At 41.2% G+C, this 24,676-nt stretch overlaps 1 protein-coding gene across 2 annotated transcripts in view; it reads left to right on the top strand.

Moving 5' to 3' along the window:
- LOC124711825 (leucine-zipper-like transcriptional regulator 1) overlaps positions 1 to 24,676 on the top strand; it is a 158,052-nt gene that overhangs the window by 127,535 nt on the left and 5,841 nt on the right. For both annotated transcript variants that reach the window (XM_047242053.1, XM_047242054.1), the window contains exon 14: positions 23,838 to 24,122. In XM_047242053.1, coding sequence (XP_047098009.1) covers positions 23,838 to 24,122 — 285 coding nt within the window. The remainder of the gene's footprint in view (positions 1 to 23,837; positions 24,123 to 24,676) is intronic.

The raw sequence follows: 24,676 nt of genomic DNA on the forward strand, positions 1-24,676 counted from the left end.
ATTTCAAGCAGATGGTTTCGGTGTTGAATGAAACTGGACACATTGTGACTGTCTGCTTAGACCAACTCATCACCAGAATTTACCAGATTATGGCAATAGTGCCACCTGACATAAGCGGAAGTCACAGAAATGAAAACAAAATCAGAAAATGGATCCCAGACACTGCAATTCTTTTGTATACTGGATCCACGGAACACGAACAAATAAATAAATGTCCATTTGGATATGTTGGGGTCGAGGAGGAGCTTCATGTGCACATCATCAGAAATTTCATCAGCATTTGGAACTTGCTGGACAGTGGCATGACAAAATTCATAAACCAGAATGGTTGGGAGAACATCAAAGAGGAACCTGCTGTGGGGTTTCATCGGCCATAGTGACACAGAACATACTAAACCGGTTGAAGACAGGAGTGTCATGATGCAGGACAAACCTCAGGAAGTGGGGCTTCATGACTGAAGATCAGTGCTGTGAATGTGGTGACCTGCAGGATCCACATAATCTCCTGGTCTGTGGAAACCTGCCCAATCCTTACACCACAGAAGATCTATATGCAGCAAGTGATAAGGCCATTAAAGCAGTGAATTTCTGGAGCTTACAGTTCATCTAATGGAAGAACATCAGTGGCTGTGAGAATTTTATCATTTTTACTATTTTGTATTATCTAATTCCTGGACGTGTAAAATAAATAAGTGAAATTGTGTTGGGGCATGTTTTTGTTTTTCTTATTTTGGACTTGTATTATTAGTTCTCGCCAATGGTAAAATGAAAGTAGGTTCTGATAAAAACTTTTAACAAAGTAGCAAGTTCCACCAGTGTGATGACAGTTTAGAATTGGATCTTTGCTCCTGTTCACAAAGTTTGTTACTTATACATCATGATTAAAAAAATGTAGGGTTGGTTTATTGGAAAGTCATAATTGCAGGCTATATTCCTGGTGAACATTTTTGGGATGAACTTAGTGTGCAAGTGTTACCTTTATTATTCTGGAACAGAGATCATTTGTAGAATTTCCCTGGAACATTTTTGTTCTTAACAGATTATTTACATAGAGTAAGTGGACCTTATAAGGACTAAATTGAACAAAAATGAAAATTTATAATTTTTTAAGCAAATTAAGACATTTGTAACCAAATGATTGGTTCGAGGACTACAGTGCTTAGCTAGATATATTCTTATTAGGAGTTAATATCATCTTGGCATTCTGTTTCTTGCAAAAGATTTAATAGATGTAGAAGGTCCCACTGTTGAATGTGGACTCTGAACCGCAATGCAAAACACATTTCATCGCCAGAGGTGAAAGAAGTGTTGAGTGACACAAAGAAATTATAGCACTGAATGAAAGAATTTTTTAGCTGGACATTTAAATTTGTAGTCTGACATGTACCCACTAATTTACCAAGCTATTTTTTTTAATAGATGCTAAAGAAATTGCACATGATATCAAAATTCTAAACCTTTTTTGATTTACAAGTGATCCCTCCACATTTTGTTAATGGTTATGGCACTATAACTAAGAATAGAGGTGACAGTGTACAACTATTTGCAGATTTTTTAATGTTTGTAGCATTAAAAAGATGAATCAGAAACAGAGGTTAATTATTAATGAAAATGACACCATTGTGGAAGTAATGCCAGAAGAGGTGTATAAAGCAATTTAAGATGTGATGAAAGCAAAGCCATCTGGGAATGATTGGTGTTCCATTATAAATTATTACTCTGGAGACAATGTAATACTAAATGAGCTTAAAGAAATTATTTCCAGAATGTCATTGGAGGAAGAAAATACCATGAAATTGGAGCAAAACTGTAACTCTTCTACTTTGCAAGAAAAGAGACACTGACAAGACATAGAAAGGCGGTACACCTATCAGCATGAACTAAGAGCCCTTTAGAAGCAAAAATACACTCCTGGAAATTGAAATAAGAACACCGTGAATTCATTGTCCCAGGAAGGGGAAACTTTATTGACACATTCCTGGGGTCAGATACATCACATGATCACACTGACAGAACCACAGGCACATAGGCACAGGCAACAGAGCATGCACAATGTCGGCACTAGTACAGTGTATATCCACCTTTCGCAGCAATGCAGGCTGCTATTCTCCCATGGAGACGATCGTAGAGTTGCTGGATGTAGTCCTGTGGAACGGCTTGCCATGCCATTTCCACCTGGCGCCTCAGTTGGACCAACGTTCGTGCTGGACGTGCAGACCGCGTGAGACGACGCTTCATCCAGTCCCAAACATGCTCAATGGGGGACAGATCCGGAGATCTTGCTGGCCAGGGTAGTTGACTTACACCTTCTAGAGCACGTTGGGTGGCACGGGATACATGCGGACGTGCATTGTCCTGTTGGAACAGCAAGTTCCCTTGCCGGTCTAGGAATGGTAGAACGATGGGTTCGATGACGGTTTGGATGTACCGTGCACTATTCAGTGTCCCCTCGACGATCACCAGTGGTGTACGGGCAGTGTAGGAGATCGCTCCCAACACCATGATGCCGGGTGTTGGCCGTGTGTGCCTCGGTCGTATGCAGTCCTGATTGTGGCGCTCACCTGCACGGCGCCAAACACGCATACGACCATCATTGGCACCAAGGCAGAAGCGAGTCTCATCGCTGAAGACGACACGTCTCCATTCGTCCCTCCATTCACGCCTGTCGCGACACCACTGGAGGCGGGCTGCACGATGTTGGGGCGTGAGCGGAAGACGGCCTAACGGTGTGCGGGACCGTAGCCCAGCTTCATGGAGACGGTTGCGAATGGTCCTCGCCGATACCCCAGGAGCAACAGTGTCCCTAATTTGCTGGGAAGTGGCGGTGCGGTTCCCTACGGCACTGCGTAGGATCCTACGGTCTTGACGTGCATCCGTGCGTCGCTGTGGTCCGGTCCCAGGTCGACGGGCACGTGCACCTTCCGCCGACCACTGGCGACAACATCGATGTACTGTGGAGACCTCACGCCCCACGTGTTGAGCAATTCGGCGGTACGTCCACCCGGCCTCCCGCATGCCCACTATACGCCCTCGCTCAAAGTCCGTCAACTGCACATACGGTTCACGTCCACGCTGTCGCGGCATGCTACCAGTGTTAAAGACCGCGATGGAGCTCCGTATGCCACGGCAAACTGGCTGACACTGACGGCGGCGGTGCACAAATGCTGCGCAGCTAGCGCCATTCGACGGCCAACACCGCGGTTCCTGGTGTGTCCGCTGTGCCGTGCGTGTGATCATTGTTTGTACAGCCCTCTCGCAGTGTCCGGAGCAAGTATGGTGGGTCTGACACACCGGTGTCAATGTGTTCTTTTTTCCATTTCCAGGAGTGTATTTTTAGCATTTCTCCAAATGTTGATCATATCTAATTAAATTGTTGGTGAATATAACAGAGGGAAACATTTCACGTGGGAAAAATTATTCTAAAAACAAAGATGATGTGACTTACCAAACAAAGGCGCTGGCACGTCGATAGACACACAGACAAACACAAACATACACACAAAATTCAAGCTTTCGCAACCAGCAGTTGCTTCATCAGGAAAGAGGGAAGGAGAGGAAAAGACGAAAGGATGTGGGTTTTAAGGGAGAGGGTAAGGAGTCATTCCAATCCCAGGAGCGGAAAGACTTACCTTGTTGTTGTTGTTGTTATGGTCTTCAGTCCTGAGACTGGTTTGATGCAGCTCTCCATGCTACTCTATCCTGTGCAAGCTTCTTCATCTCCCAGTACCTACTGCAACCTTCATCCTTCTGAATCTGTTTAGTGTATTCATCTTTCGGTCTCCCTCTACGATTTTTACCCTCCACGCTGCCCTCCAATGCTAAATTGGTGATCCCTTGATGCCTCAGAACATGTCCTACCAATCGATCCCTTCTTCTAGTCAAGTTGTGCCACAAACTTCTCTTCTCCCCAATCCTATTCAATACCTCCTCATTAGTTACGTGATCTACCCACCTTATCTTCAGCATTCTTCTGTAGCACCACATTTCGAAAGCTTCTATTCTCTTCTTGTCCAAACTACTTATCGTCCATGTTTCACTTCCATACAGGGCTACACTCCATACAAATATTTTCAGAAACAACTTCCTGACACTTAAATCTATACTTGATGTTAACAAATTTCTCTTCTTCAGAAACGATTTCCTTGCCATTGCCAGGCTACATTTTATATCCTCTCTACTTCAACCATCATCAGTTATTTTACTCCCCAAATAGCAAAACTCCTTTACTACTTTAAGTGTCTCATTTCCTAATCTAATTCCCTCAGCATCACCCGATTTAATTTGACTACATTCCATTATCCTCGTTTTGCTTTTGTTGATGTTCATCTTATATCCTCCTTTCAAGACACTGTCCATTCCGTTCAACTGCTCTTCCAAGTCCTTTGCTGTCTCTGACAGAATTACAATGTCATCGGCGAACCTCAAAGTTTTTACTTCTTCTCCATGAATTTTAATACCTACTCCGAATTTTTCTTTTGTTTCCTTTACTGCTTGCTCAATATACAGATTGAATAACATCGGGAAGAGGCTACAACCCTGTCTCACTCCTTTCCCAACCACTGCTTCCCTTTCATGCCCCTCGACTCTTATAACTGCCATCTGATTTCTGTACAAATTGTAAATAGCCTTTCGCTCCCTGTATTTTATACCTGCCACCTTCAGAATTTGAAAGAGAGTATTCCAGTTAACATTGTCAAAAGCTTTCTCTAAGTCTGCAAATGCTAGAAACGTAGGTTTGTCTTTCCTTAATCTTTCTTCTAAGATAAGTCGTAGGGTTAGTATTGCCTCACGTGTTCCAACATTTCTACGGAATCCAAACTGATCTTCCCCGAGGTCCGCTTCTACCAGTTTTTCCATTCGTCTGTAAAGAATTCGCGTTAGTATTTTGCAGCTGTGACTTATTAAACTGATAGTTTGGTAATTTTCACATCTGTCAACACCTGCTTTCTTTGGTATTGGAATTATTATATTCTTCTTGAAGTCTGTGGGTATTTCGCCTGTCTCATACATCTTGCTCACCAGATGGTAGAGTTTTGTCATGACTGGCTCTCCAAAGGCCATCAGCAGTTCTAATGGAATGTTGTCTACTCCCGGGGCCTTGTTTTGACTCAGGTCTTTCAGTGCTCTGTCAAACTCTTCACGCAGTATCTTATCTCTCATTTCATCTTCATCTACATCCTCTTCCATTTCCATAATACTGTCCTGAAGTACATCGCCCTTGTATAAACCCTCTATATACTCCTTCCACCTTTCTGCCTTCCCTTCTTTGCTTAGAACTGGGTTGCCATCTGAGCTCTTGATATTCATACAAGTGGTTCTCTTCTCTCCAAAGGTCTCTTTAATTTTCCTGTAGGCAGTATCTATCTTACCCCTAGTGAGACAAGCTTCTACATCCTTACATTTGTCCTCTAGCCATCCCTGCTTAGCCATTTTGCACTTTCTGTCGATCTCATTTTTGAGACGTTTGTATTCCCTTTTGCCTGCTTCATTTACTGCATTTTTATATTTTCTCCTTTCATCAATTAAATTCAATATTTCTTCTGTTACCCAAGGATTTCTATTAGCCCTCGTCTTTTTACCTACTTGATCCTCTGCTGCCTTCACTACTTCATCCCTCAAAGCTACCCATTCTTCTTCTACTGTTTTTCTTTCCCCCATTCCTGTCAATTGTCCCTTATGCTCTCCCTGAAACTCTCTACAACCTCTGGTTCTTTCAGTTTATCCAGGTCCCATCTCCTTAAATTCCCACCTTTTTGCAGTTTCTTCAGTTTCAATCTGCAGTTCATAACCAATAGATTGTGGTCAGAATCCACATCTGCCCCTGGAAATGTCCTACAATTTAAAACCTGGTTCCTAAATCTCTGTCTTACCATTATATAATCTATCTGATACCTATTAGTATCTCCAGGATTCTTCCAGGTATACAACCTTCTTTTATGATTCTTGAACCAAGTGTTAGCTATGATTAAGTTATGCTCTGTGCAAAATTCTACAAGGCGGCTTCCTCTTTCATTTCTGTCCCCCAATCCATATTCACCTACTATGTTTCCTTCTCTCCCTTTTCCTACTCACGAATTCCAGTCACCCATGACTATTAAATTTTCGTCTCCCTTCACTACCTGAATAATTTCTTTTATCTCGTCATACATTTCATCAATTTCTTCATCATCTGCAGAGCTAGTTGGCATATAAACTTGTACTACTGTAGTAGGCATGGGCTTTGTGTCTATCTTGGCCACAATAATGCGTTCACTATGCTGTTTGTAGTAGCTAACCCGCACTCCTATTTTTTTTATTCATTATTAAACCTACTCCTGCATTACCCCTATTTGATTTTGTATTTATAACCCTGTAACCACCTGACCAAAAGTCTTGCTCCTCCTGCCACCGAACTTCACTAATTCCCACTATATCTAACTTTAACCTATCCATTTCCCTTTTTAAATTTTCTAACCTACCTGCCCGATTAAGGGATCTGACATTCCACGCTTCGATCCGTAGAATGCCAGTTTTCTTTCTCCTGATAACGACGTCCTCTTGAGTAGTCCCCGCCCGGAGATCCGAATGGGGGACTATTTTACCTCCGGAATATTTTACCCAAGAGGACGCCATCATCATTTAATTATACAGTAAAGCTGCATGTCCTCGGGAAAAATTACGGCTGTAGTTTCCCCTTGCTTTCAGCCGTTCGCAGTACCAGCACAGCAAGGCCGTTTTGGTTAATGTTACAAGGCCAGATCAGTCAATCATCCAGACTGTTGCCCCTGCAACTACTGAAAAGGCTGCTGCCCCTCTTCAGGAACCACATGTTTGTCTGGCCTCTCAACAGATACCCCTCCGTTGTGGTTGCACCTACAGTACGGCCATCTGTATCGCTGAGGCATGCAAGCCTCCCCACCAACGGCAAGGTCCATGGTTCATGGGGGAAGAAGACTTACCTTGGGGGGGGGGGGGGAGGGAAAGGACAGGTATACACTCTCTCGTGGGCCCCCCCCCCCCCCCCCCCCCCACACACACACACACACACACACACACACACACACACACACACACACACACACACACAAGCAGACATTTGTGAAGGCAAAGAGTTCGGGCAGAGATGTCAGTCGAGGCCCCCCCCCCCCCACACACACAAACACACACACACACTCACACACACACACACACACACACACACACACACACACACAAGCAGACATTTGTGAAGGCAAAGAGTTCGGGCAGAGATGTCAGTCGAGGCGGAAGTACGGAGGCAAAGATGTTGTTGAATGACAGGGGAGGTATGAGCGGCAGCAACTTCAAATTAGCGGAGGTTGAGACCTGTTGGGTAATGAGAAGAGAGGATATACTGAAGGGTAAGTTCCCATCTCCGGAGTTCTGACAGGTTGGTGTTAGTAGGAAGTATCCAGATAACCTGGGCTGTGTAACACTTAGCCAAGATGTGCTGGCCGTGCACCAAGGCATGTTTAGCCACAGGGTGATCCTCATTACCAACAAACACTGTCTGCCTGTGTCCATTCATGCGAATGGACAGTTTGTTGCTGGTCATTCCCACATAGAAAGCTTCACAGTGTAGGCAGGTCAGTTGGTAAATCACGTGGGTGCTTGCACACGTGGCTCTGCCTTTGATTATGTACACCTTCCGGGTTACAGGACTGGAGTAGGTGGTGGTGGGAGGGTGCATGGGACAGGTTTTACACCGAGGGCGGTTACAAGGGTAGGAGCCAGAGGGTAGGGAAGGTGGTTTGGGGATTTCATAGGGATGAACCAAGAGGTTACGAAGGTTAGGTGGATGGCGGAAAGACACTCTTGGTGGAGTGGGGAGGATTTCATGAAGGATGGATCTCATTTCAGGGCAGGATTTGAGGAAGTCGTATCCCTGCTGGAGAGCCACATTCAGAGTCTGATCCAGTCCCGGAAAGTATCCTGTCACAAGTGGGGCACTTTTGGGGTTCTTCTGTGGGAGGTTCTGGGTTTGAGGGGATGAAGAAGTGGCTCTGGTAATTTGCTTCTGTACCAGGTCGGGAGGGTAGTTGCGGGATGCGAAAGCTGTTTTCAGGTTGTTGGTGTAATGGTTCAGGGATTCCAGACTGGAGCAGATTCGTTTGCCACCTAGGCTGTAGGGAAGGGACCGTTTGATGTGGAATGGGTGGCAGCTGTCATAATGGAGGTACTGTTGCTTGTTGGTGGGTTTGATGTGGACAGATGTGTGAAGCTGTGCCATTGGACAGATGGAGGTCAACGTCAAGGAAAGTGGCATGGGATTTGGAGTAGGACCAGGTGAATCTGATGGAACTAAAGGAGTTGAGGTTGGAGAGGAAATTCTGGAGTTCTTCCTCACTGTGAGTCCAGATCATGAAGATGTCATCAATAAATCTGTACCAAACTTTGGATTGGAAGGCTAGGGTAACCAAGAAGGCTTCCTCTAAGCGACCCATACATAGGTTGGCGTACGAGGGGGCCATCCTGGTACCCATGGCTGTTCCCTTTAATTGTTGGTATGTCTGGCCTTCGAAAGTGAAGAAGTTGTGGGACGGGATGAAGCTGGCTAAGGTAATGAGGAAAGAGGTTTTAAGTAGGGTGGCAGGTGATCGGCGTGAAAGGAAGTGCTCCATCCCAGCGAGGCCCTGGACGTGAGAAATATTTGTGTATAAGGAAGTGGCATCAATTGTTACAAAGATGGTTTCCGAGGTTAACAGATTGGGTAAGGATTCCAGGCGTTCAAGAAAGTGGTTGGTGTCTTTGATGAAGGATGGGAGACTGCATGTAATGGGTTGAAGGTGTTGATCTACGTAGGCAGAGATATGTTCTGTGGGGGCTTGGTAGCCAGCTACAATGGGGCGGCCAGGATGATTGGGTTTGTGAATTTTTGGAAGAAGGTAGAAGGTAGGGGTGCGAGGTGTTGGTGGGGTCAGGAGGTTGATGGAGTCAGGTGAAAGGTTTTGTAGGGGGCCTAAGGTTCTGAGGATTCCTTGAAGCTCCACCTGGACATCAGGAATGGGATTACCTTGGCAAACTTTGTATGTAGTGTTGTCTGAAAGCTGACGCAGACCCTCAGCCACATACTCCCGACGATCAAGTACCACGGTCGTGGAACCCTTCTTCCGGCGGACAAGATCAGACTCTGAATGTGGCTCTCCAGCAGGGATACGACTTCCTCAAATCCTCCCCTGAAATGAGATCCATCCTTCCTGAAATCCTCCCCACTCCACCAAGAGTGTCTTTCCGCTGTCCACCTAACCTTCGTAACCTCTTGGTTCATCCCTATGAAATCCCCAAACCACCTTCCCTACCCTCTGGCTCCTACCCTTGTAACTGCCCCTGGTGTAAAACCTGTCCCATGCACCCTCCCACCACCACCTACTCCAGTCCTGTAACCCGTAAGGTGTACACGATCAAGGGCAGAGCCACGTGTGAAAGCACCCACGTGATTTACCAACTGACCTGCCTACACTGTGAAGCTTTCTATGTGGGAATGACCAGCAACGAACTGTCCATTCGCATGAATGGACACAGGCAGACTGTGTTTGTTGGTAATGAGGATCACCCTGTGGCTAAACATGCCTTGGTGCACGGCCAGCACATCTTGGCACAGTGTTACACCGCCCAGGTTATCTGGATACTTCCCACTAACACCAACCCATCAGAACTCCGGAGATGGGAACTTGTCCTTTAGTATGTCCTCTCTTCTCGTTACCCACCAGGTCTCAACCTCCGCTAATTTCAAGTTGCCGCCGCTCATACCTCCCCTGTCATTCAACAACATCTTTGCCTCTGTACTTCAGCCTCGACTGACATCTCTGCCCAAACTCTTTGCCTTTACAAATGTCTGCTTGTGTCTGTGTATGTGCGGATGGATATGTGTGTGTGTGCGCGCGAGTGTATACCTGTCCTTTTTTCCCCCTAAGGTGAGTCTTTCCGCTCCTGGGATTGGAATGACTCCTTACCCTCTCCCTTAAAACCCACATCCTTTCGTCTTTCCTTCTCCTTCCCTCTTTCCTGACAAAGCAACCGTTGGTTGCGAAAGCTTGAATTTTGTGTGTATGTTTGTGTTTGTCTGTGTGTCTATCGATGTGCCAGCGCTTTTGTTTGGTAAGTCACGTCATCTTTGTTTTTAGATATAAATTGTTGGTGACATATCTATAAGGTAATTGTATAGATAAAATATACGCTCACTAAGCAGTAACAGGAGAAGAAAATATACAAAAGTTAAAGAAATGTGCAAGATTTTGGAGCCAGTGGCTCCTCTTTCTGGCTGAAGTATTGAAAGGGAAGGAAGCGGGAGGAGGGAAAAGGACTATCAAGATTTAGGATATGTAAAGAGTAACAGAAAAGTCGCTCAGAACACAAGGTCGGGGGAGACTTCTTTCTCATACCGTCTGGTAAGTCTCTCGTGACTCGGAGTTCTCAGTGACATTTCTGTAATTCTTCCCATTTGCTAAACATCAACAGTCCTTTTCGTTCATCTCTCATCCTTCCCTTTCTGCCAGGAGGAGGGGCCACTGGCTCCAAAAGCTTGCACATTTCTTTAACTTTAATGTGTGTATTCTCCTGCTGCTGGTTGGTGAGTAATTTTTTTATTGATTCAATCATTTTATATTTTCAAAAGTAGATTATTTTTGTTGATGACGTATCTAGTTACACATCAAATCTGAAAGATAATTCCTCATTAATGCCACAAAACTGAAGATGTACCCTTGCATCACTAAACTGTTTGGTGTGATACATTTGCCTGAAGAACTATGGTCATCATTGTTTTCACTTAAATTGCTTAATGTTTTCTTTTGAAATTCATAGTAGGGAAACAAATGTCTCAAAAATTTGGTCACTTACACAGTAAAAGTTCAATGAGAATAGTAGTTAGAAATTAGCATCACAGGAGCTCGTATCATGTGTTGTCTATTTTTATAAAATTAATTCTAAATGCTGCATATTGCCCTTGTTTTAGCCTTCCTACTGGAAGGTGGATATTACCACATAACTTAAAACACTCATTTCAGTAGCTGACTTTTGGGCTGGATATAGGGAGAGAGCATCTGCTCGCCGCATGTCCACAGTGTTTCATGTTGCATTTCTTTACATCAGACAGTTCCTTTATCTTGCGATAGGCCACAGTGTTTAAGTTACTGGATTCTAACTCAGGAGAAACTGGATTCAAATCCTGATGCAGCCATTAAGATTTAGATTCTTGTCTGTGGTTTCCTTAAGATATTTATTTATTTATTGCGGTATCATCTCATGATTGTACAGCATTTGACAGAATACAATATGAAAATAGGTAGCTCAAAATATCCATACATATAAAGTAAAGAAACTTTTTTTTTTTTTTTTTTACAAGGGAAGGACACCTTATCACCCATGACCGTGCCGAATGAACCTTCTGGGGATTTGCCTGAAATTAAGCAATTAATTATTTTTCTTCAAAAGTAACAGACTTTTAAGATTAACAGTCCTAAGTACGTGCTCTCTCCTGCTCAAATTTTCAGGTTGTCATTCATGAATACTGAATAGTAACATTTCTGCACTAGTTTCTCATATAAGGATTTTTTCAGTGTTTCTAAATTTATGCTGAGCAATTCTCTTGATTTCACTTTGTTATAAATTTTCATGCCCATATAATGTGGAGTTTGAGCATAAATTTTCAAACAGTGGGTGGGCAGCATAACATTATTCTGATTTCTGGTTTTGTAATCATGTTGAAAATGATTTGCTACAAATAAATCTGGGTTACTGTGTACAAAGATAATCAGCTCATATATGTATAGTGAGGGAACACTTAATATACTTAGATTTTTTAGGAGTGTGTGACATGATTTTCTTCGCCCTACATTGTGCATATTTCTAATGATGTTTTTCTGAAGTTTTAGTATTTGACACATATGGTTTGAGTTACCCCAAAAAACAATTCCATACCTTATTACTGACTCAGAGTAGCTATGATATACTACTTTTCTTATGCCTATACTGGTAGCAATTTCTAGGCTGTTGTTTAATTTTATTTGCGAGGTACTGTATATGGGATCCCCATGATAGACTTTTATCTAGTTGCAGTCCTAGGAATTTCACACAGCAAATCCTGGTTTCTGTGACTGACCTGAATATAATTTAATTTTGCTTGTTTTGTTTTAAACTGCATTAACTGAGTCTTTCCCATGTTTAATTTTAACCCACTTAAATCAAACCAGGTATCTAATTTTTCTGAAGTATTTAATACAGTTTGTGGAATTTGATCAGTACTGTTACTTTCAGTGATTAAAGACGTGTCATCTGCAAATAAAACTGAGTGACATCCAATATTAAGTGGCAGATCATTTATGTAAAACAGAAACAGATTGGGTCCTAAGACAGAACCTTGGGGTACTCCATGTGAAATAGTTTTCCATTTTGAAGTATAAGTTCCTCTCTCTGACGTTATAACCACTCTTTGTCTTCAGTTGATTAGAAAGGACTTAAACCATTCTAACACTGTGCCCCCTAATCCCATACTAGGAAAATCTAAATCAGATTGGCCGAACTAAGCAATCATAATTCTCTTGAATTTGAAAGTGATGTCTTAACAACTGCTGAGATTAATTTTGTTGGTCACTGCTGTACAATGTTCTCTTGATCATACACAGTTCACATCAAATAACTTAAAATATTAAACATAGTTTGTCAGCACAAAAACTATAGAAATCCACTCTTTGTCCATGAACATGCTGTGACGCCCCTTGCAATCCCTCCAGGTTGTTCAGAACACTGAACACAGTCCCATAAATTTGCTACCATGCCCCATGATACATCTCCTTGTCTTCCCTTCAGCGTATCTGGAAAACTAAGTAGGCCTGCCCCCAGGATGAGTGAGATGATGAGCTCAGGAGAATAAGGCTTTATTATGATTATGTACTGTAATATTATATTTTGTTACTAACAACTACTTGTTGTCTTTAATTGTATAGTAAGCATTACTTACGAAGTTTGTTTTAGCTGGCTTTTTAACTGGTGTATTTTAGTAGTCTTTTTCATCTCCTTGGGGAATTTATTATACAGTTTTATTCCCTGACATAAAATGCTGTTTTGAATGTTTGGTTTGTTTTTCAATGGGGTAATGTGAGTTCACACTTGCTCTTGTTCCATGATTATGTATAGGACTATTAGTAAAAGACTTAGGAATGTTTTCTCTGATATGCATAACAGATTGGTAAAAGTACTAACTTGATGCAATAAGGATACCCAGTTTTTTTAAGTAAGTCAACCCTTACTAGTATATTTAGCTATTATTGTTATGGCCCTTTACTGCAGTTTGAAAACTGTATCCGTGTTTTGAACCTTTGGTCCCCAGAAAAGAATCCCATAGCTAAGAACAGAGTGTATGTAAGAAAATTGTCACCACAAGGCACTGGCTGTTACAACATGGTATCAGAACCCTAAGAACATAGCTTGCTGATGCTGTTCTTCTTATTAGTATCTGTGTGTGTTCATTCTGTGTTGATGAACAATCAATATTCATCCCAAAAAACTTCATGTTTGTTGCACAATCTATAGATTTATAATTTATTTCTTTCTGCATCCTTATCCTGTATATATTTGTGATCTGTCTAAAGTGACCTTTAGTATCATTGGTGAAATGTGACCACCAACATGCCTTTTAGATTTCAGCTAACATTTCATCAATCTTATATTTTATGCTGTGGAAAGAATCCTCGTACAGACTAGGATGATTCCTCCTTTAGAGAAACTATGAATATGCTTGGACAGTGACAGTAGTTCTCCATTCATTACCATATTTTCAATGAGCTAGGCATTATTACTGCTGCTTTAGAATACAAATATTGTGCACTAAAATTTGTTGTTAATAATTCATTGCAGTTCAACAGCAATAATAATAGCAATTTATAAACAATTGGACCAAAAAATTACCTCCACAGGTAATTAACCAACATAGGGAGAAATGATCATTGTAATCAAATAAGACAAATATGTGCTCGTACAGAAAGATTTTAAGTCTGCATTTTTCCCACATGCCGTTAGAGAATGAAATGTTAGAGAAATAGCCTGAAGGTGGTTTGCAGAACCCTCAGCCAGGCACTTAAATTAGAGTAGTGATGTATATGTCTAAGTTTCCCCCTCAAAAAACCATTCACAGAGAAGGATCATACAGATGTTCCATCATTTGACTGTCAGGCAGACTCCTGTACGGAGGATGTAGAAAAAGACATCCCTGTCACTGAGGAGCAAATGAAAGAGCTAAACACAAATAAGTCACCAGGTCCACATGGAATCCCAATTATGTTTTACAGAGATTCTTCTTCAGCACTGACCCATTACTAAACTTGCATTTTATCATGGTTATCTTGCCCAGAGCAAAGCCCCAAGTGACTAGAAAAAAGCACAAGTGACTCCTGTATCTAAGAAGGGTAAGAGAAATCAGTCCTTGTACGGAGGAATATAGAGCACCATTTTTCCTCATTCCATTGGCAAGTGGAGCAGGAAAGGGAATGGGCGTATGGTGCAAGACGTCCTCTGCCTACACCATGCAGTAGCCTATGGAATATGTATATAGATTTAGAGAAGTTAGTTGAAATGCATGGATCTAATGATTTGCTACAAAATTTCTGAGAACATTTTAAGTTTGAATGTAATACATTTCCTTGAGATAGAAAAGCTTCTGTCAACAAGTGAGTACTGGTTTACAAATCATCGCTTGTGTAGAACTCAGTACACTCTTTCGTCACACAGTATCCTGTGAATCATAGATGAAGGGCAATATGCAGATCCCATATTCCTAGATTTGTAGACCGCATCTGACACAGTGCCCCCCTGCAGACTGTTGACAGAAGTCTGAGCATGTGTATGAGGTTCTCATATATGCGAGTGGCTGAGAGACTTCTTAAATGATGCAACTCAGTACATTGTCGTAGACCTCAAGTGTTCTTCACAGACAGGTGTCTTGTCAGAATTGCCTCAGGGAATTGTGGGAGGGCAACTTTTTTCCCTATATATGTAAATACTCGTGGTCTGACTGGTATGCAACTGCTAATAATACCATAATGATAATGATACCATAATGTACGGAAAACTGTTGTCACTGAGTGACAGTTGGAAGATACAGGATGACTTGGAGAGAATTTATATTTTGTGTGATGAGTAACAGCTTGCTCTAAATGTAAAAAATGTAAGATGAGACAGATGAGTGGAAAAAAAATCCTGTAATGTTCAAATATAGTGTTAGCGTGTGCTGCTTGACACAGTCACACCAATCTAGGTGTAATGACATAAAGCAATATGAAATGGAACGAATGTTTAAGGTCAGTAGTAGAGAAGGTGAATGGTCGGCCTCAATTTATTTTGATAATTATCTTTTATTTATCGTACTTATAAAGGAGATCACTTGTAGAACACTAGTCTGATTGATTCTTGAGTACTACTTGGATGTTTAGGATCCTCATCATATCGAATTAAAGAAAGATGTTGAAGTAATTCAGGACCATGCTACTAGATGTGTTAGCTGTAGATTCATTCTACGGAAGTGCTCCATGAACTCAAATTGGAATCCCTGGAGGGAAGATGAAATTCCTTTTGTGAAACACTATTGAGAAAATTTAGAGAACTAGCATTTACAGCTGACTGCAGAACAATTCTATTGCTGCCAAAGTACATATCACATAAGGACCACAGAGATAAGATAAATCAGGGCATCTATGGCAGTTGCATAGACTGTTGTTTTTCATTCACTTTAATTTGCAAGTGGAATGGGAAAGAGAATGACCAGTAGTGGTACAAGGTAATCCTACCATACACCATGGTGGGTTTTGTGAACATATATGAAGAGAAGTTGGGGGCAATGCACACAAAAACTACCACCATTACACATTATTAACTCTGCAGCCACAACAATTGCACAGTGCATTCAGCTTTTTCCATCCGATTGTAAGGCGCATGCTGTTATCTTGTGGGATATAATTTCTGGGCTGTTTGTATATCGGGAGTCACATTTTATACATTATCAAGTCTCACCCACACAATCACAATACATCTTCTCACATCAACCATTTAAAGCCATTTTCACAGGCTTGTGTATGTAACCTTGTTTCAATAGAATGACAAATGCAACCTGGGAATAACTGTTCTCGGAGCATCCAAAGACGTATACATCTGTCATGATGCTGTAGACAAAACCATGACACAACTGAAAATACGTGGTGACACTCCTGTGTATGGTGGGCACACCACTGTCAGTGTGTCTCTCTGCTGCTGCAGCAAAGACACTTGCAACAGTTCTTGTGGTTCTAACAGATCATGGCACTTCAAAAACTAAAAATGTCAGTAAATTTCTCATGTGTTTATAATGTTTAGTGCAATTTTCATGTTTTCTGCATTATGTACATTAAACACCAATTGAAAATTACTTCTAAATTCAGTTTTTGGTTTTGGTCTGAGTTTTTATGCAGAAAGATCAGAAAATTTCCTGCAACTGCCCGGTTAAAAGTTCTCTGACAATCCTAGAAAATTCAGGCTCCTCAGCAAATTATTAAGCATGTTCAAAGCTTTCATCCAGTCACTTGTCAACCAGTCTGGTTTGGAAATAGAAGACAGAAAAAGAAAAGCAATGTCTAAAATTTCTCATTTTACAAATTAATGATATCAGTATAATAGAAGGAAACATTCCACGTGGGAAAAATTATATATAAAAACAAAGATGAGGTGACTTACCGAACGAAAGCGCTGGCAGGTCGATAGACACACAAACATACACACAAAATTCAAGCTTTCGCAACAAACTGTCGCCTCATCAGGAAAGAGGGAAGGAGAGGGGAAGACGAAAGGAAGTGGGTTTTAAGGGAGAGGGTAAGGAGTCATTCCAATCCCGGGAGCGGAAAGACTTACCTTAGGGGGAAAAAAGGACAGGTATACACTCACACACACGCACATATCCATCCACACATACAGACACAAGCAGACATATTTAAAGACCACACACACACACACACACACACACACACACACACACACACAGTAGTTACATGGATCACTTCAGCTGCCCTTCTTGGTAGATATGAGAGACCTGTGCTTCTTCCAGCCACAGCCACAGGTTTTTGTTTGAGGGATTTAGGGTATATTACAATTACGAGGGACTAACTCAGTTGCAGATTCAATACAGAATCAAATAGGGAGTGCATGGAGCCCTGGAGCTTTGTTCAGTTTTTACTGATTTCAGTTGTTTCTCACCACGACTGACACTAACCGGTATTTCATTTATCTTTGCAGCTGTGATAGAAATAAACTGGGTCAATACCATTGGATTTTCATATGTAGCATCTCTGCATAGACCCATGCTTGTTTTACATTTATTATGCAGTAGTCTCTTTTTAGAAGTTTCTTTACATGACTGTTTACAATGAAGGCTCCCTCCCATCATGGGCTGTTTTGCTAGGTACAAATTATCTGTCAAGTGCATGATCAACTATTCCTTTAAAGTTGCCACAGTTACTCTGTGTATGCTCCTGTCCAAGAGCTGTATGTTTAAAGTTCTTCATTGAGATAAAATACTGCTGCCTCTTTATTTAGTTTGCGTAATATACAGGGTGGTCCACTGATAGTGACCAGGCCAAATATCTTGCGAAATAAGCCTCAAACGAAAAAACTACGAAGAACAAAACACTTCTAGCTTGAAGGGAGAAACCAGATGGCCCTATGGTTGGCCTGCTAGATGGCACTGCCATAGGTCAAACGGATATCAACTGCATTTTTAAAAATAGGAACCCCCATTTTTATTGCATATTTGTGTAATACTTGAAGAAATATGAACGTTTTAGTTGGACCACTTTTTTTGCTTTGTGATAGATGACGCTGTAATAGTCACAAACGTATAAGTACGTGGTATCACGTAATATTCCGCCAGTGCGGACAGTATTTGCTTCATGATACATTATCCGTGTTAAACTGGACCGTTTACCAATTGTGGAAAAGGTCAATATCATGTTGATGTATGGGTACTGTGATCAAAATGCCCAATGGGCGTGTGCTATGTATGCTGCTCGGTATCCTGGACGACGTCATCCAAGTGTCCGGACCATTCGCCGGATAGTTACGTTGTTTAAGGAAACAGGAAGTGTTCACCCATATGTGAGAAATGTCAACCATGACCTGCAACAAATGATGATGGCCAAGTAGGTGTTTCAGCTGCTGTCGCGGCTAATCCGCACATCAGTAGCAGACAAATTGCACGAGAATCGGGAATCTCAAAAACGTTGGTGTTGAGAATGCTACATCAACATCGATTGCACCCGTACCATATTTCTATGCACCAGGAATTGCATGGCGATGACTTTGTACGTCGTCTACAGTTCTTCCACTGGGCACGAGAGAAATTACAGGACGATGACAGATTTTTTGCACACGTTCTATTCAGCAACAAAGCGTCATTCACCAACAGCTGTAACTTAAACCAGCATAATATGCACTACTGGGCAACGGAAAATCCACAATGGCTGCGACAAGTGGAACATGAGTGACCTAGGCAGGTTAATGTATGGTGCAGCATTATGGGAGGAAGGATAATTGGCCCCCATTTTATCGATGGCAATCTAAATGGTGCAATGTATGCTGATTTCCTACGTAATGTTCTACCGATGTTACTACAAGATGTTTCATGCATGACAGAATGGCAATGTACTTCCAACATGATGGATGTCCGGCACATAGCTCGCGTGCGGTTGAAGCGGTATTAAATAGCATATTTCATGACAGGTGGATTGGTCGTTGAAGCACCATACCATGGCCCGCACGTTCACAGGATCTGACATCCCTGGATTTCTTTTGTGCAGAAAGTTGAAGGATATTTGCTATCGTGATCCACCGACAACACCTGACATGTGTCAGCGCATTGTCAATGCGTGTGCAGACATTACGGAAGGCGAATTACTTGCTGTTGAGAGGAATGTTGTTACACATATTGCCAAATGCATTGAGGTTGATGGACATCATTTTGAGCATTTATTGCATTAATGTGGTTTTTACAGGTAATCACGCTGTAACAGCATGCGTTCTCAGAAATGATAAGTTCACAAAGGTACATGTATCACATTGGAACAACCAAAATAAAATGTTCAAATGTACCTACGTTCTGTATTTTAATTTAAAAAACCTACCTGTTACCAACTGTTCGTCTAAAATTGTGAGTCATATGTTTGTGACTATTACAGCGCCATCTATCACAATGCAAAAAAAGTGGCGCAACTAAAACATTCATACTTATTTATGTACTACAGGAATATGTAATAAAAAATGGGGGTTCCTATTTAAAAAAACGCAGTTGATATCCATTTGACCTGTGGCAGCGACGTCTAGCGGGCCAACCATAGCACCATCTGATTTCCCCCTTCAAGATAGACAAGTTTCGTTCTTTGCAGTTTCTTCATTTGACGCTTATTTTGTGAGATATTTGGCCCGGTCGCTATCAGTGGACCACCCTGTATACTGTCCAGTCAACTGTGACCACGTATCAAGAGACTGAATAACCACCTTTTGCAGTACATGACATGCAGAAAGAGTATCAGCAAGGTTCTGGTAGGTAGCAACAGGGATGTGGAGTCATGGTAACTCCAGCACCATGGACAGTTGCACTAGATTTCTCAATTGAGGATCTGCGGCGTGAACAGCCCAATCGAGGTGGTCCCGCAGCTTCTTAATTGGTTTTTCAGTCTGGGTAGTTTGGTGTCCAGGGAAGTACAGTAAACTTGTCCTGGTGCTATTCGAATCATACATGTGCATGGGGAGCTGTGTGACATGTTGCATTGTTATACTGGTAGATGCCATCGTGATGAAAAACAGACTGCATGTAGGTACTCACCAGATAGCGAAGATGCTGAGTCACAGATAGGCACAACAAAAGACTGTCACAATAAAGCTTCTGGCCAGTAAGGCCTTTGTGAAAAATAGACAAAAGGCAGGCGCGCGCGCGCGCGCACACACACACACACACACACACACACACACACACACACACACACACACACACAAAGTGCATGTGTGTGTGTGGGGGGGGGGGGGGGGTGTCTGTTTTTCACGAAGGCCTTACTGGCCAAAAGCTTTATTTGTGACAGTCTTTTTGTTGTGCTTAGCTGCGACTCAGCATCTCTGTTTTATGATGAGTAGCAACATAATATTATTCTGGATTTTCCATTGTTTGAAACTGTGTGTAGGGGTCTACATGACTCCAAGGATATATGCTTACTTGTTTTGATCCACTGTGCCTTCCAGAATAACGGGATCACCCAAAGAAAGCCACAAAGACATTTCCCAGACCGTAATGCTCCCTTCTGGTTGCAGACTGTTTGCTTTCAGATGTTTCGTGTTGTACATGTCAATGGCCATCTGTGTGATCGAGCATAAAATGTGAATCATCTGAAAAGGCCACCTGTCGTCACTCAGTAGGTGTCTAGTTGTGCTATCAGCATGCAAATTCCAGCCTTCGCTATCCACGAACAGCAGTCATGGGTACATGAACCAGGTGTCTGACGTGGAGACCCATACACAGCAGTGTTTACTGCATGCTCATTGAGGAGACAGTGTTGGTACATCCTTGGTTCATCTGGTTGGGCAGTTGGTCAACAGTTGTATGTTTAGAACTTGGACTGAAACTTGCACATCCCTACAGTTATAGTTACCTGAACTGGATGGAGAGTCGCACAACCTAAAAAAGCATCATGTGCATCTCACACGCAGCCCGCTACCTGGGCAGAAGTCTTTGGTGTGAGATACACACCTGACCTGGTTAGGAGGACTCTACCGTTCTTAACCCTATGGTGCAAAGCCTAGATTGTCACACACCCTTCCAAGTCTCTGGTTGAAGCCTTCCACTTGACTTGGAACCAGCTGCCAGGATCAGTTCTGGGGACAATGCTGCAGACTCTTGAGCTTTGTTGAAACTCTGTGAGCATGAGAGCTATTCTCAACCTTCTCTGCCAGTTATTAGAATGATCCAAGTATGACCTCAGAGACCAGGCAATAGGCATATTTTGTTCCCTCAGGATGTTGCATCCTGTTCCTTCAATGACTGCAAGAGCAGCCAGTTCAACATATTGAATGACGTCCCAGGCATATGCGCTGAGTGCACCTTCCCATCCCTTGCTGTCATTACCAGAAGGGGCACCATTATTTGTGGTATATTTGAACTGCTAACGATTAATAGACCCCCCCCCCCCTTTTCCTTTTGTATTGCCTCCTCTTGACACGTTTTTCAACAGGTGAAATGTCATTGACTCAGACTCGAACTTGCTGGTTAGGGGGATTGGTGTAACAGCCTCAGTTATCCCTGGTCTTTGTCACCTAGTACAGCGTGCCTACCTCTAACACTGACATGTCACTCAAAGCCAAGTGGACAAGTAGTGATAGATCCTCTATATCCTGTAGAGGAGACAGGGTCCACAGGAGAGAATCGTACTTAAGGTACTTTATTGTCTCTGGTACAGACTCACAGTAGCCCTCCCAACACACTGATCCACAAAAGCATCCAGTCACGTGAGAGTAGTCAGGATTGTTCCTAGCTGCTTATGAAGGCCAGCTAAACCATCTCTTGCCCAAGAACAGTGGAGGTTGTGAGTTGTGCATTGAGGCTGGTGCAGTATTTTATAGAACAGTTAACTAAACTTGCTGATTCTATTTTAATGTACTGGTAAGATATGCTTGAAGTATATCTGTTTGCCTTTAGGAACCAATGAAATTAACAGCCCAAAAAGTGATATATATTATGACAACAGAAAAGCTTGTGGTAAAATTTGCTATATAAAAACTTGAAAATAGCATTAATTTGTGATAAACGGAGACAACATATTACCATTTTCAAAGAGAAAACAAGAACTAACACAATGTTAGTTGCAATATATGCTACAGTAACTATATATGACAAATGCCGATTTATTACAAAGTTAGTTTTGCACAACACTCATAACTTGAAAATTCTCAAAAATATACATTTACTCAAGTAGATATGTACTGTAACTTGGATGAGTTTTTTAAGTGAGGATACCATTGATAAAACTGTATAAAGTAGAAATACTAGCAAGTGTCCGAAATATTGAAAAAAAAAAGTCTTCCTTCATGTGAATATATGATGATGAAGTTATGGAACAATTGTTTTTGAATGAGTTTGCTGTTGCCAAAGGTTTCTTAAAAACGCTAATTATGTTTACGTTCGGCAAGTTAATAGTAATTAATTGTGACACTTAAAAATTCACACATACAGAATATATCATGATATACATGTGTTGTGACACAATCAAAGAAAGTTTACATGAAAACAACATGAACAGTAAAAATTAGAATCTGGAATTTCATACAGACCTATCTGGTGCATGTTATCACACACAAATGAATATTCGGAATGTGGATTATCTATGTAAATAACATGAAATGCATGGATCTTTTTTAGTTGAATTTGTGACATGTTGTACACTAGTGTGCTGAAAATAAAAACTGCAGTGTCAGTTTCTCAGTCAAAATCATGGAAATTATGGTGCACAAACACAGCCTGTCTTCTGCTGTCTAAAAATGAAAGTCATGGATGTGGAGTCCATATTTGTAGAGTTCTGGAAAACATTTGGTATTGCACATTATTTACAAAGATCTGAGTGCAAGGAATTGGTTCTCAGTTGTGACTTGATTGAACACTTTTAGAATGATAGAAACCAGTATGTTGTCCAAAATGGTGATTGTCCATCAGAGACAAAGTTGGAACTCTTGTTCTCCATACAGATCAATAAATTGTCAGACAGGGTGATTGGCAATCTGTGACAGCTTGATGGTGACTCTTACATATGGAAATACATTATCAATGAATGACTGTAGTGGGTTTGAATGACTTGGGCTGAATTTCTGTTTGAGACGTTAAATAACATATTTCTTTAAATTAGGGTAACCTGAGTTGATGCAAATGAGTGAGGGAAATGTTCTTGTGGTATTCAAATCTGGTACACTGTTTGACTCAGTCATGTTGATTAAATATCTATTGTAAGCACGACGTTGTTTAACAGCATAAAATACAGTTAGTGCACATAATCAGTTTAAGGTAACATGAACTGCCAGGTTCAGTGTATTGGAAGAATCTGGGAAAGTACAGCACTTCTATAACATAAACATCTATAAAATACTCTCTATAGAATGTTTGGAAGATTCATTTTTGAATACTGCTGTTGTGTTCAAGATCCTCAGCAGTTTAAAGGTAGACGTTAAAGAAATCCTGAGAAAAATTGCTAGATTTATTCGTGATCAACTTTATCAGTACAAGAGCATCACAGGAATGGTCTGCAAACTGCAGTGAGAATCTTCGGAAGGAAGGTGGTGGTGTTTTAATTAAACACTGTTGAGGAATTTCAGGGAATCAGCATATTTGTCAGACTGCAGAACACTTCTACAGCCTGTAATGTACGTCTCATATAACGGCTGCCTGCATGAGATGAGAGAGATTGGGGCTTGTACAGAGATATACTAGCAATCTTTATCCTTTGCCCCGATTTAGGAGTGGGACATGATAAGCAATGACTCATTATGCACAAAGTACTCTCCACCATGCACTGAGTAGCGGCTTATGGAATAAAGGTGTAGGTGTATTATGTTTTATACTCCGTAAACTATGTGACAATATGTTGTATAGGCAAACCAACCAACAAGCAATATTCAAAACCCTCAAAAATTCCAAAAGAAAGTGAAACAGCTTTTAGTGATACTCAGAGGAAAAAGATTTATTTGATGTGCTTGATGAATGTGATTTGAACTTTCAGTAGAGAAAAAAAACTGTTACCTTTTTTCTTTTTGCACTCTTCAGATTTCATAGATTCACTTCACTTCTGTTACAGATTCAAATTGGTGATATCATCCCATCGCGGCAATCATTTGATTCACTTCTACGATACATATACTATGCTGATGTTAATATGCCACCAGAGGACTCCTTGTATTTATTCAGTGCACCTTACTTTTATGGGTTCACCAATAATCGACTTCAGGCATTTTGCAAGCAGAACTTGGAAATGAATATCACCTTTGAAAATGTTATTCAAATTCTTGAAGCTGCTGATAGAATGCAGGCTACAGACATGAAGAAATATGCCCTCAGCCTTATAGTGCATCACTTTGCAAAGGTAAACAATTCTTTAAAAATAGGTTGGAATGATTTCATTAGTAGGCAGGAAAGAGAAAAACTAATTATGTTATACTTTTTTTAGCATACTATGAGAATTTAGTTTTTAATTCTTTTATTATGCTTAGAAACTAATTACACAACATCAGTAGATACATTTTGGTAATAGAATGTGATGATGCGTTATTAGTTAATGGCCTACAAGGGGAGAAATGTATTACTCCTATTTACATCGGTTCCATTATGTCTCTAATAGTAATCTGAAATCTGATTAATCTGTGATGATGTCTTGATTGGTTTCCTCTCTCCATTTGTTATCATTAACATTAAATCTAAATACTTCATCAGTTTTTCAACAAAATAAAAGGTACCAGTATCAGTTCCATACAATATAATAGTAGTAATAATTCTGTATGCCATCTTGTTTGCATCAATGAAAACAAGTTACTTTCTCTTCAGTCATGTCCAATAATACAGACATTAAAAAGCTTATTGTGATTACATGACAACTAGTACCCCTATCAAATAATGGCCCTGCATTTATAATGACAATGG

This window comes from Schistocerca piceifrons, chromosome 8 (genome assembly GCF_021461385.2).
Source record: "Schistocerca piceifrons isolate TAMUIC-IGC-003096 chromosome 8, iqSchPice1.1, whole genome shotgun sequence".
Lineage (NCBI taxonomy): Eukaryota > Metazoa > Arthropoda > Insecta > Orthoptera > Acrididae > Schistocerca > Schistocerca piceifrons.